A 14,277-nucleotide genomic window follows, 5' to 3' on the forward strand; every position below is an offset into this window, starting at 1 on the left:
AATAAGCTTTTCTGCGTCTGCAACACATAAACTATTTCGTAATTTGGCAACATTTCTAAGGTGGAAGAAGGCTGTTTTTGTGATATTTGAGATGTGATTTTTAAATGACAGGTTGCCGTCTAATATAACGCCTAGGTCTTTAACTGTATTTGTTGGAGTAACAGTGCAGCTTTCAATTTGCAGGCTGTAATCGGAGATATTCGGTTTACTTAATTTTGGTGCTAAGCAAGGGTCCTAAAACCGATCCCTGAGGTAATCCATAATTGACTTGCGTAAGATTTGACGATTTCCCATTTAAATGGACGTATTGATATCGGTCTGTTAAGTAAGATCTGAACCATTGCAGTGCCTGTCCCTGAATACCGATATAATGGTGTAAACGATCTAGTAGTATTTTATGGTCTACAGTATCGAAAGCAGCACTAAGGTCAAGCAGGACTAAGAGTGAGATGTTTCCTTTATCTGAAGCAATAAGAAGGTCATTTGTAATTCTAACGAGCGCAGTTTCAGTGCTGTGATGCGGTCTAAAGCCAGATTGAAACTTTTCGTGCATGTCATTATTTTGTAGGAAGGTACACAGTTGAGTTGACACTACTTTTTCTAGTATTTTAGACAAGTATGGGAGATTTGAAATCGGTCTATAGCTTCCAAGTTCATTTGGGTCTAAATTTGGTTTTTTGATAAGAGGCTTAATTACAGCCAGTTTAAAGGGTCCTGGGACATGTCCTAGATAAATAGACGAGTTGATTATGTTACAAATGGGCTCAATTACAGAAGGCAGTAGCTCTTTTAATAAAGTAGTCGGAATGGGGTCTAATAAGCATGTCGTCGGTTTGGATGTTGCAATAATTTTAATTAAATCTTCCTGATTTATAGTAGAAAAACACTCTAGCTTTTCTTTTTGGGTGACGGTTGAAACTAATTCTTCCGACAAACTTGGAGGTTTGGTTTTAGCTATGTTGTCTCGTATTATTTCGATTTTCTCGGTAAAAAATTTCATGAATTCATTGCTACCAAGGTGCGGCGGAATACCCAGGTCAGGTGGAGTCTGTTTGTTTGTTAATTTAGCAATTGTACTAAATAAAAACCTTGGATTGTTTTTGTTATTTTCTATGAGGTTACGGAAGTGCTCGGCTTTCGCTGCTTTTAGTGCCTTTTTATAACAGCTTGCACTCTCTTTCCATGCAATTTTAAAGACCTCTAATTGGGTTTGTTTCCATTTTCGCTCCAGTTTACGCGTTTCTCTTTTTAGGGCGCGAGTGGTGTTATCATACCATGGTGCTATGTTCTTTTCATTTATCCTTTTTGACTTCATAGGTGCGACCGCTTCTAATGTATTAGAGAAAATAGTGCCCATGTTGCTGGTCATGTCATCGAGCAATTTTATATTCGTTGGAAAGGTTATTAGAGAAGTCAGATCTGGCAAGTTCTTTACGAAACTATCTTTAGTAGTTGAGGTTATTGTTCTACCTTGTCGATAACGAGATATACAACTGATTTCTGCAGTGCGCAGTGTACATATTATAAGATGGTGATCGGAAACATCGTCGCTTTGAGGTATAATATCGATATTGGTTAGATCGGCTCCGTGAGATATAATCAAGTCTAGGGTATGATTAAGGCGATGAGTAGGTCTATTGATGTATTGTGTTACACCACAAGAGTCTAGTAGTTCTTTAAACGCCACAGCTAATGGATCGTTAGCACTGTCTACGTGGATATTAAAATCTCCAACAATCAGTACTTTATCGACGTTAACCAATAGATCCGATAAGAAGTCTGCGAACTCTATCAGAAAATTAGTGTAAGGCCCAGGGGGTCTATACACAGTAACCAATGTAAGAGAGACCAATGATTTTTTACTTTTGTTTGGAACTGTTATGTTCAACGCAAGCATTTCAAATGATTTAAATGTATGCATTGTTCTCCGAGTAACGGTAAGAAAGTCTCTAAAGATTGTTGCGACACCACCACCTCGACCAACCGGACGTGGCTCATGAATATAACCGTAGCTTGGAGGAGTAGACTCATTTAGACCAAAATAATCATTTGGCTTAATCCAGGTTTCAGTGAGGCAAAGTATATCAAAACTGTTGTCTGTGATCATTTCATTTACAATAACTGCTTTTGGATTTAGTGATCTAATATTAAGTAGCCCAAACTTTAGGCGTTGGTTTTGCTCATTAAATATATTGTCTTTTGGTTTAATCATGATAAGATTTTTTCTCTGACTTTTAAATAAATTATTATTTGGTTGTATTATTCGGGGGACAGACACAGTCTCTATGCATTTGAAAGCAGTAACATTCTTAACAGTTGGGTGAGAAGAACACAGACTGTAGTTAAAATTTGTACTTACTAGTCAAATGGTGCGTAGCGTCTTTGAGATGTTGTCAGACAGAATTTCCGCTCCAATGCTGCTGGGGTGCAGCCCGTCGGGGCGGAAAAGCCTAGGTCGCTCCCAGAACAGATCAAAATTATTTACAAAGAGCAGCTTCTGTTCAATACACCATGACATTAACCAATTATTAAGCATAAATAGTCTACTGAACTTTTCGTTCCCTCGTCGGTAAGTTGGAAGCGGCCCTGATACGATGATCCTCGCCGTGGGCGATGCGTTGCGAACAGTATCGACCAGACTCCTGAAGTCCCTCTTCAGGATCTCCGACTGCCGCATTCTCACATCATTCACCCCCGCGTGCAGAACTACGGCTCCTACTCTTGCATCCTCCTTCAGAATCGCAGTTACCTGCGCAGACACATCGAGAACACGGGCGCCAGGAAAACAGTGAGTGCGCACCTTACCTTCATTGAAGGAGGCGCGTACGTTCCGGACGATTGAGTCTCCGATGACCACAGCGTTGGATTTCGTCTCGCAGAGGGCGGCAAAGCGATTTCTCGTAGAAATCTCGAAGACCGGTCGCGGCGGTGGGGGAGAGGTCATCGCTCCGGTCCTGGATTTCGCCTTCCGCCGTGTGTGTGCAGGTGCAGGAGTGAAGTTCATTTCGGCTCGTCGTGATCTTGAAGCCTGGGCTCTGTGCATAGAAACACACGGAGTAGAAGTGATAGGAGTATTACAATCACGACGAACACTTACCGCAACTTTGCGAGCGTCAGCCCGGGATGTTTCCATCGCCGTTTTACGTTCTCGCAGACGTGTTTGCCTCTCGAGTAGATCGTGGATCTGCTTCTCCAATACTTCCAGTTCTGACTGAAGTGCGAAGAAAGATTCATCATCTGCACTCAAAGGTAACGTTAAACACATATCTGAATCATTAGCCATTAGTGGTGTCATAATGAGAACAGTGAGTTAAGCTGTAAAGGCAATATTCAGAATCTAAAGGCTGGGAATGCTAACAGCCTGAGTGCTAATAGCGAATGATCGTATAAAACAAATCTATCTGTGCGTTATATGACGATATTTGGTATGGGATACACTTAAGGATAGGTTTAACCCTCTGTGAGTTATCAATTTACAATATAAATATTAAGAAATAACAGGAATAAACGATATATTTAGAAAAAGTTTGACGGAGCTCTGTCTCAAACCACGCTCTCTCAGCGAACAGGAAGTGATGAGTATATGTTGGGCACGTGCAATAATCAAAATCTAATTGACGATTGTTGTCATGAATGCGGACCAGTAATATACCTGCACTACATATAATTGACTATAGCAGACACCCCCGACATCTTCCACAGGCAGAAGAAAATCAGACAGGATGATAAACACAGATTTCTACATGAATCTTTGACTTAACCCTTGCTGTTACGTCCGTAAGGATGTTTATAGAATTATGTGTGTGTGTGTTGTATTGTTTTTCCGTCCTGTCTGTTTCTCTTACATTCACTCTTACATTCTCAGTGTGTTTATCCTTCTTTGCTTTGGCTGTGTCCAAACCCGTTTCACTTGTGAAAGTTGTGGTCCACAAAGGAGAGGGGGTTATGTAAGATGTCATGTGACGTACATTGTACACATGTAATAAATTTGTTGTATTAAAACACTAGTTAGGGATTTATGCCACCCGCTTTATTTTTCTTTATTAGTTAGTGTAGTTTAGATACGACGTCACGGACTTTGAAAGTCTTTTTATTTGATCTTTTCTTTTTAGTTTAGTATTAGAGGTTAAAATGTGTTAGAAAACTTTTTTTGCTTATTACTTTTGGTTGTTGGGCACAATCCGTTTTTCCCCTTTCTTTTCTTTGTGGTTGGGTTTTGTTCTTGTAATCATATATTTTCAATATATTTATTAAACTCATATTCACTTTATTCAGTGGTCCTTCGTGTTTTCTCACTTCACTCCGTGTTATAAGAGATGTGTGTCGGAGGTGGTTACATATGTTCCCCTCCTAAAAACCCTAGACGTGTAGGAGTCATAGGAGGGTCGTAACATAATGGGGGCTCGTCAGGGATTTAATTGAATTAACAGATAACCAGTTCATGACACCGTCTCTTGTATCACTGCGTGTGTTGAGAATTTGTGTGTGTGGTTCTATGTTGTTAGGATGTTCATATTAGAAAGGTTTCTTGATAGTCCCTCGCAAGAGGAATTAGATGGTTGTAGGAAGGATGATTTGTTGAATATAGCAAGTCATTTTCAGATTTCAGTAAATAAGCAGTCACTTAAGAAAGTGATTAAGTCTGTGGTATTTGATCGTTTGGTGGAGTTGAATGTGCTTGTGTTGCAGGAGAAACTAACAGTTAAGAACAGTGTGGAGATGGATGTGCTTGATAGGAGTGAGAAGTTGAGCGAGGAGGAGCTAGCGCCAACGGCGGAGGTCGAGGCTGAGGCTGGGGCGGGCTTACCCCCGTTTGAACCATTCTCCCCTATGTCTGTTTGCTCAAAAGGTGAAACGAGACTTAAAGTCTGTTTGGCTCGTTTGCAGCTTGAATCGCAGGAAACAGGTAAAACTGCGACAGTTGGAGGTTGACGCAATGCGAATTGTGGGAGGCTCCCCTGCTTTACCAGATCTTCCTCGTGTCAGTCCCGCTGCCACTGTCGATCGTGCTCCCATTGTAGTGTCTCCTCCCACTGTTGCCTCGACGTCTGTTTCGTCCGTAGCAACCGAGTCATTCGATGTTGGTAAAAATATTATACTAGTGCCACATTTTCGTGAAGCTGAGGTTGATTCCTACTTTAGTGCCTTTGAGCGCATTGCTATGTCTTTTCGTTGGCCAAAGGATTGCTGGTCTTTGTGATTGCAATGTCGTTTAATGGGTAAAGCGTTAGAAGTGTTCTCTACTCTTTCCTTAGTTTGAATTATAATGCCGTAAAATTTGCAATTTTACGTGCTTACGAGTTAGTTCCAGAAGCGTATCGACAAAAGTTTAGAGGCCATAAGAAGAACTCTTCACGAACATTTGTTGAATTTTCTCGAGAGAAAGCTCTTCTCTTTGATAAATGGTGTAGTGCAACGAAGACTGATGATTTCAATTCTTTAAGAGAACTAGTTCTGCTGGAGGAATTTAAGGCGTGTTTATCTGAGTAGTTGTCCAACCGAACAAACAGAAGGTTAGTTCATTAGCGCAAGCTGCTGTGTTAGCAGATGAATTCATGCTCACTCATAAGGGGGTATTTTTCGTGACTCGCACTGAAAAGAGCGTGGTTACTAGTCCGTCTCAAACTCAAGATTTTCAAGAGAAAGCTGGAATGCCGAAATCGAATGAGTTAAGGGATTGTTTTTACTGCCATAAACCAGGACATTTGATTGCTGATTGTCCGGTGCTTAAGCGTAAATCGCAGTCTAAGAACCCGAAGAGTGTTGCATTAATGAAGACTGTACTACCGTCTGAATTATCATGTTGTACGGATGTTTGTGACACAAATTATAACCCTTTCGTTATGCCAGTGTTTGTTTCCTTATCTGGAAAGGAGGAGGATCAGAAAGAAATCTGCATTCTTCGAGATACAGGGGCTATGCAGTCAATTATGCTGTCTGATGTGTTACCGTTCTCTGACAAATCATATTGTGGCTCAAATGTGTTAATTCGTGGAATAGAAATGCAAGTAGTGTCTGTGCCTTTGCATAATGTACACTTACGCTGTTCTCTGCTTTCAGGTGTTGTGCGAGTTGGAATTCGAAACTATCTTCCTGTTAAAGGAATAACTCTCATTTTAGGAAATGACTTAGCTGGAAGCAAAGTTTTGCCAGTTCCAGAAGTGACTGATGTTCCACAGGTTTGTTTGGTAGGTGATGTTGGTAGTCAGCACCCAGAAGTGTTTTCTTCTTGTGCAGTGACTCGTGCTCACTCAGCTAAAACCATGGGTGAAGTTGACTTGGCTGAATCACTGGTGGGAAATGTGTTAGCTGAGCGTGAGAAATTTTCGGAAATGAAGAAAGTTTCTGAAAACGTTCCTAAGGTGAAAAATTCGGAGAACGTGTTAGAAAGTTTTACTTCGTTAAAGCTACCGGTTACTCGTTCTTAGATCGTGATAGCACAAAACAATGATTCCTCTTTGAAGAAATGTTTGTCAGCTGTGATAAGTCGTGAGGCCGCTAAGAAAAGAAATACTGCACATTTCAGATACAATGATTTGCTTATGCGAAAGTGGTGTTCTAAAATTGAGGAGGATTTAGATAGGAACGTGGTATATCAAGTGGTAGTTCCACTCAAATATCGTTCTCATGTATTGTGTTTAGCGCATGAACATGTGCTCTCTGGACATTTAGGGGTAACTAAAACCTTTAACTAAAAAAGAAAAGCTTTCCTGTAGCTCAGTGGTAAGAGCATTGCGTTGGGTTCGATCCCAGGGTATTGCAAATACCTATGTAAAATGTATAGGAAAAAGCAATTGATAGATACAACTATGAGATATGGCTTGTAGATCTTATAGATCTAAACTTTGAGTCCAGTTTCACTAGATCTCTCTCCGTCAGGAACAAATTACACCTGGAGATATCAACTCCGTTGTGAGTCAATCCTTTAACCCAACCACCAGGGAGATATAGAGCTGAAGGGAAGAACAGCAGGCAGGAGACGAAGTGATGTTAAATAGACAGACAAATGATTTATTGAATAATCTCAGTTGTGTGTTGATGCTCAGTCAAGCTCTGCCAAACTTCTTCTGACTAGAAACAGATTCAATATGTGTTTTTAACCATTCAAGATAACAGTACCAAAACATTGTCTCATGACATTATTATGGACCTTGAGATGGAGACCAATGGATACTCATATCAGCATAAGACACAATACAACTCCCAATGAGGTTAAACAACAGGAAAGTAAGGAACAAATAATATGAATAGAAGTGAATAATAAAATAAATGAAAGAATACATATGATGAATATTGTAATAAATGGGATAAATGAAATAGAATAATAAAATGAAATAAACAAGAAACAATGTATGTTTCTATCCAGATCTATCACAATGTAAGTCGCTTTGGTTAAAAGCGTCTGCCAAATGCCTAAATGTAAATGTAAATGTAAAACTTACCATCGCATTCTGAAGCATTTTTTTTTTGGCCTGGGTTGAAACATGACGTGACCAAGTTTTGTCGTACATGTCACACGTGTCAGATTGCAGGAAAGCCAAATCAGGGTATCTCGCCTGCTCCACTGTCTCCAATTCCAGTTATAGGAGAAGCGTTTGAGGAGGTACTGATTGACTGTGTCGGACCGTTACCGAAAACGAAAGCAGGTAATCAATATCTCTGTACTATTATGTGTAGAGTGACCAGATTCCCCGAAGCTATTCCGTTATGGAAGATTATGGCTCCTGTTGTTTTGAAGGCGTTGATCAAGTTCTTTTCTATGTTTGGACTTCCTAAAGTTGTCCAAACAGACCAAGGTACAATTTTTTTGTCACAAGTTTTTACGCAAACACTGAAGTCTTTGTCTATCAAACATCGTATATCTAGTGCATATCATCCAGAAAGTCAAGGTGCGATCGAAAGATTTCATCAAACTTTGAAGGCCATGCTTCGAAAATTTTGAATGGACACAAGTAAAGATTGGGATGAAGGTATTCCGTTATGGGTTATTTGCTGTGCGGGAAAGTGTGCAAGAATCACTTGGATTTAGTCCAGCCGTATTGGTATTTGGACATACACTTCGAGGCTCGTTAAAAGTTCTAAAAGATCAGATGTTAGAGGATAAACCCGAGAAACGAACGAACGTTCTTGATTACGTTAGTCAATTCCGACAAACGCGCAATCAGAGATGAAGGATTGATTTGATAGACATGCTGTCGCACGGTCTTTTCTGCCTGGTAATAAGGTGGTGGTATTATTACCGATACCAAGGTCTTCTTTATCTGCGAAATTTTCAGGTCCGTATAATATTGTTAGGAAACTTAGTGATACGGATTATGAAATTTGCACTCCTGACAGACGGCGCAAGACACGCGTTTGCCACATTAACATGCTTAAAGCATATCATGAACGTGACGAATGTGAACCTGTGAAGCAGGACACTGACAATACAGTGGAATTAGTAACGTCACAAGTTTTGGCTGTTGTAGAAGGTGATGCGAATGCTGATGAGGATGGATTGATGGTGAGAAATACTCCGCAACAGTGTAGTCAGTTGGAAAACTCTGCTATACTTTCTAATTTGTCTTCTCACTTGTCTTCAGTACCTAATGAGAAAAGAGGTGATGTGACGGCGCTTATCATGTCTTTTCCAGCTCTATTTTCAGATGTTCCATCTCAGACTAGAGTTCTAGAACATGACATCGAAGTTGAAGATGCAAAACCGATAAAGCAACATCCATATCGTGTTAACGAAATTTAGAGGTCCGCAATGAAGACCGAAATTGACTATTTGTTACAAAATGATTTAGCTCGTCATAGTTCAAGTCCATGGAGTTCCCCATGTCTTCTGGTGAAGAAACCTGATGGTTCCTTTCGTTTTTGTACGGACTACCGGAAGGTTAATGCTATCACCGTACCTGATTGTTATCCACTACCGAGAATGGAGGATTGCGTTGATAGTGTTGGTTCAGCAAAGTTCGTTAGTAAACTTGATTTACTAAAAGGGTATTAGCAAGTTCCATTAACCCCACGTGCATCTGACATATCTGCTTTCCTACAATATCAATTTATGGCATTCGGGTTAAGAAATGCACCTGCTACGTTTCAGCGGTTGATACAAACTGTTCTCGCTGTGGTGTACCGAATTGTAGAGCATATTTGGATGACTTGGTCATTTTTTCCAATGTCTGGACTGAACATATGTCTTTGCTGCGGACAGTGTTTAAACGTTTAGAACGTTCGTCGTTAACCATTATCCTTGCGTTATCCATTAAGAACTTTCAGATAAAAATTCATCATAAGAAAGGATCTGAAAATATCCTTGCAGATACTCTTTCTAGAGTTTGAATAAAATAAGTGGGTATGATGAAGTTTTGGTTTAAACTTTGTGTTTAAAATCTTAGATGTGGCGGTGTTACGTCCGCAAGGACGTTTATAGAATTATATGTGTGTGGGTTGTATTGTTTTTGCGTCCTGTCTGTTTCTCTTACTTTCACTTTCTTAGGTTGTTGCAGATTGGCTATGTTGCTTGTCAGTTAAGACTAATGAGATGAGTTGCCACGCCTTGGGAGGTGGGAGTGGCTTCAGCATGATGAGTGACACCTGGTGAAGCGGATGCTTAAAGTTTAAAGTTTGCTGCCAGTTTGGGAGAACCTTTGGTAGAGAGCTGTTTATTGAGAACCTTTGGTAGAGAGCTTTGTATTGAGAACCTTTACTTATAGAAAACTGCTTGTATGTTTTATTACATTGTTCTCTGTGTGTTCATCGTTCTTTGCTTTGGCTGTGTCCAAACCCTTTTTCACTTGTGAAAGTTGTGGTCCACAAAGGAGAAGGGGATATGTAAGATGTCATGTGACGTACATTGTACACACGTAGTAAATTTGTTGTATTAAAACACTAGTTAGGGATTTGTGTCACCCGCTTTATTTTTCTTTATTAGTTACTGTAGTTTAGTTACGACGCCACGGACGTTGAAGTCTTTTTCTTTGATCTTTTCTTTTTAGTTTAGTATTAGAGGTTAAAATGTGTTAGATAACTTTTTTTGCTTATGTAACCGGAACGAACCACACCTACACCAGGCGGGCTTTAAACCGGGTCAGTTCGGCATGGGAGTCGGGCGCTCTAGCGAGGAGGCTAAAGACTGCAGTCTCTAGCGTCTGTCGCTAGAGAGTCCTTGAGGTCGGGATGTGAGGTTTACATACTGCACAGCTCTACACTAGCTTGCCTCCGTTACACTTACATTACTTTTCCTTATTTGGCACAATCCGTTTTTCCCCTTTCTTTTCTTTGTGGTTGGGTTTTGTTCTTTTATACATATATTTTCATTATATTTATTAAACTCATATTCACTTTATTCAGTGGTCCTTTGTGTTTTCTCACTTCACTCCATGTTATTAGAGATGTGTGTCGGAGGTGGTTACATATGTTCCCCTCCTAAAAACCCTAGACGTGTGCTAGTCAGGAGGGTCGTAACAATTGCACACTAAACCTTTGTCTGAGCACACTGCCTTGTGAGATTTTGTTATTCTAAACATCCGGACTCCTCTCTTCCATGACCAGCGAGAACATGTCGGGGCATTTCCATTTTATTATAAGGTAGTTTATGGCAGATTGATATAGGCAGACCGCCAAAGTCTCAAACACTTTCATCATTTGGCAGGTAAAAGTCTTAAATCTGGAACCCACTCATTCTTAAATGAAAACGTCACACACATAAACATTTAGTTTATATCTCTAAATTGTAAACACAACCCCAGCAGACAGGTTTAACACAGTCTTGGAACACAGGCATCCCAGCTGGCAGGCTGGAACCACCTTTTGCCAAGTGGAGTGGGGGTAGAAACTTAACAGCGACATTGGGGACACAACAACAGGTCATAAAAACTACAAACCTAAACATTATTTACCCTGTCATAAAAATACACAAACATAAATTTTGTTTGGTACACATTCATAAGAAGACCAAACCCCAAAGTCTCAAAAACTTTTTATCATTTGTCAGATAAAAGTCAAAACCAACTGGCTCTTAGAAGAAACGTCACACACATAAAACATTTAATTTATCTATTTCTAATTATACAAATCACCCACAGCACATCATGTTGCCAGGTAAAAGGACATGTTTGGGGGCAGAGTGGGGGTGTGTGGGTAGGAAGGAGGGAGGCAAACATAGCTGGAACTTCACTTTCATTTTAACAACTGGCTGCATGCATCACACTTCGACACAGGTAAGTTCTTTTTAAACTTAAAACCTGACTTCAAAATACTATTTTATCGTATTTCAATTAATCACAACTTATCTATTTTATTTATCATCATTGCTGCTTATTCCTTTAACTCATTTTGTATAATTTAACTTCATCACAGTAACTCAATTTAGGTCTGGGGAACGTTAGGGCCAATCAGTGCCTTCATCCTCCAGAAACTACTTACAGCAGGGGTTTCCAATGTCGGTGGAGGGCCACAGTCCTGCAGAGTTTAGCTCCAACTTGTCTTAACGCACCTGTTTAGAAGTTTCTAGTCTACTTTGAGGGACCTTGATTAGCTGTTCAGGTGTGTTTGATTAGGGTTAAAGCTAAACTTTGCAGGACACAGGCCTTGCAGGACACAGGCCCTCCAGGACTGACGCTGGACAACCATGACTTACAGACTCTGGTCACGTGAGGTAGAGCGTTATCATGCACCAGGAGGGCTCTGCACTGAACCAGTATAAGATCTTACCATAGATCTGAAGATTTCATCCTGTTACTTCATAGCATGTGGAAGTGTGTAAAACCCTCTTAGAAGGGTCCTTCCCAGACCACCCTTGATGGTGCCTCTCCAGTGTACCTGTTGTCACTTTTATTTGCACCAATCTAGTGAAAATGGTTCACTTAAGCTTCCTTACCAAGTTGATTGATATTCCTGAAAGTTAACTGACTTATTTAGTTATTCTGTGATAATCAGATGTTCCCTTCATTTTTTTCAGCAGTGTACATAACTATGTCTTCAGAGCTGTATAAAGACCTTAACAAAATGAAGCGTTTAATTTGAATTACCTTATAAGAACTGCTTAGTCAAAAGTCCTTTAAAGAACCATCTCTGTCTTACCTTTTCATAATCGGAAGAACCTTTTATTTAACATAAATGTTATTTGGATGTTAAGGATGTTCGTATGGAACCCTTTAGACAAAAAAGGTTCTTCTATGGCATCAAAGAACCTTTTGAAGCACTTTTTTATTTTTAAGAGTGCCCATACACCACATGTCCCTTGCATGTAATTCGGAATGTTTTGTCAGCCACTGTAGTGCTAAGGGGGGTTGAGAGACCCGTTGGTTGCTCTTTGGAACCTCAGCGCTAGATGCCACTAGATTTTACAGATTGGTCCTTCAAGCAGCTACAGGTTTCTGTAGGTTCATCAACCTATGAGCTGAGGCATGTGCTGTGCTCCAAACAAACCACCTGTTCTGAAGGATTACCTGTCCAAGGGACCTCCGGGCAGAGGATCTTATGTCTCATTCATTGGATTCATATGTAGAATTACATGGCAGTGATATTCAGGAAACAATTAAACAATGGGTCTCATTAATGAAACACGAGCAGAACACATTTTTGTGTAAATTGATTGTAAAGTCATTCTAACATAAATATTCAGATTCATTAAAATGTTCATATTTTCAAAATGTTAGTTGGTATGAACGAAATATACATCTGCACCATACAACGTGTAAAGTTTTCGTAAAACGATCTGTAATCTTTTACACAAACTGCATTTTGTATCATAATAATATTTAACAAGTTCTTGTCTTGTCCTTTATCATTTTTACTATTGAACTTTATGTAAAACGCAGAGCTCGTCCCTGTCTTTTTAACACAGCCGTCCAATCACAGTGGAGAAGAGGCGGGACAAACACTACATTGACCAACCATCATAAACAACAATGGAGAAGTTAATATTATTACTGCATTTTCATATTCAGTTATATTCTTCAAAATAAGTTACTAGTAACAAGTAGGATAACTGCCAGATATTTAAAATCACAGCAACCAATGCATCTCCAGAATAATCCGCAGAGCCTCCAAATCATTCTCCCGTAACCAGCTGGTCATTTTCAGAAGAGCACCAGGTAATATTTCAGCTGGATAAAAACGCTTTGGTGGACAGTTTAATAGATACATTTTTTGGTAAGCATATAGCTAATCAGTCTCTCATGCATTTATGCAATATATTGTAGCCTGTCCAGAGGATTCCAGCATTCCGAGATGCATAATTTGCATAGCTGTAATTCAGAGGTGGGGATTGTTTTAATTGTGAATGAGCATGCGCGCCTTGTTTACGAATGATTGGAATTCATTAACATACACCCATTTTACTACGAAATCTGACATTTAAGATGTATTTGTAATTGTGGAATAAATTTATAGGTCTAATTTACGTGGAAATTACTCAGAATTTACTTATATCTACAAATGTTTTATGAATGAGGCCCATTGGGTCTGAGAGCGCTTTGGATGCACTGTGCGTTTTTCAGAGACATGTTGCTACAGTATGATTTTGAATATCAATGGCAGTATGGCAATGTATCTTATTTTGAATATTACTAATGAGTATAAAAATGCAAAAACAGCAATGTTAACTCCATTGTTTTCCTGTTGTGTTGTTTGTCCCACCCGTCCACTGTGATTGGACGGCTGTGTTAAAAGGGCCAGCAACGAGGTCTGCGCTTTACCCAAAGTAAAAGGGTAAAAAATGGAGGGAAAAAAGGCAGGGCTAAGGAACTCGTGAAATATCATGATACACAAAGCATCAAAATGCAGTGTATTCAGTTTGACAAAGGCAACACAGAACATTTGAATGTTTGACGCATCGTTTACACTTGGTAGGGAGCAGGTGTTGTTAGTGTTCGCTCCAACTAAAATATTGAAAATTTGAATGAATCCAAAAATTTACGTCAGAACAACTTCATGAATGATTTAGAAAAAAATGTGTTCTGCTCTTGTTTCATGAATGTGGCCCATTGGGTTTGATTTTGGTTCTTTACTCTTGATATATCTCATGGTACTTCATCAAGTCAGAGTTTCTTATTGCTGCATTTGCATTTTAACACAATCACCTAGTACTACTTCAATACAGAGTCTTTTCTCTTTAATAAGCAGTTCACTTTTTTTGAAAACAAAAGTTCCTGAACTTTACTGTAGGTTAAGGATTATTATATTAGTAAGCAGTTACATTATGTGTATGTCTTTTGATTTTCTTCTTAAAAATAAACCGATATGTGCACATGCATACTCAAGATGTGTAAATATTACTCAATTCAG

General features: G+C 39.4%; 1 protein-coding gene across 1 annotated transcript; it reads right to left on the reverse strand.

The window, feature by feature from the left end:
- Positions 1 to 2,105: 2,105 nt before the first annotated feature.
- On the reverse strand, positions 2,106 to 3,237 carry LOC130434288 (uncharacterized). Its single transcript, XM_056764351.1, has 2 exons — positions 3,098 to 3,237; positions 2,106 to 3,035 (listed from the first exon to the last, which is right to left on the reverse strand). Exons 1-2 carry the CDS (start codon positions 3,235 to 3,237, stop codon positions 2,363 to 2,365), a joined length of 813 nt encoding a protein of 270 aa, XP_056620329.1. The 3' UTR covers positions 2,106 to 2,362.
- Positions 3,238 to 14,277: the final 11,040 nt, after the last annotated feature.

This window comes from Triplophysa dalaica, chromosome 2, assembly GCF_015846415.1.
Source record: "Triplophysa dalaica isolate WHDGS20190420 chromosome 2, ASM1584641v1, whole genome shotgun sequence".
Classification (NCBI taxonomy): domain Eukaryota; kingdom Metazoa; phylum Chordata; class Actinopteri; order Cypriniformes; family Nemacheilidae; genus Triplophysa; species Triplophysa dalaica.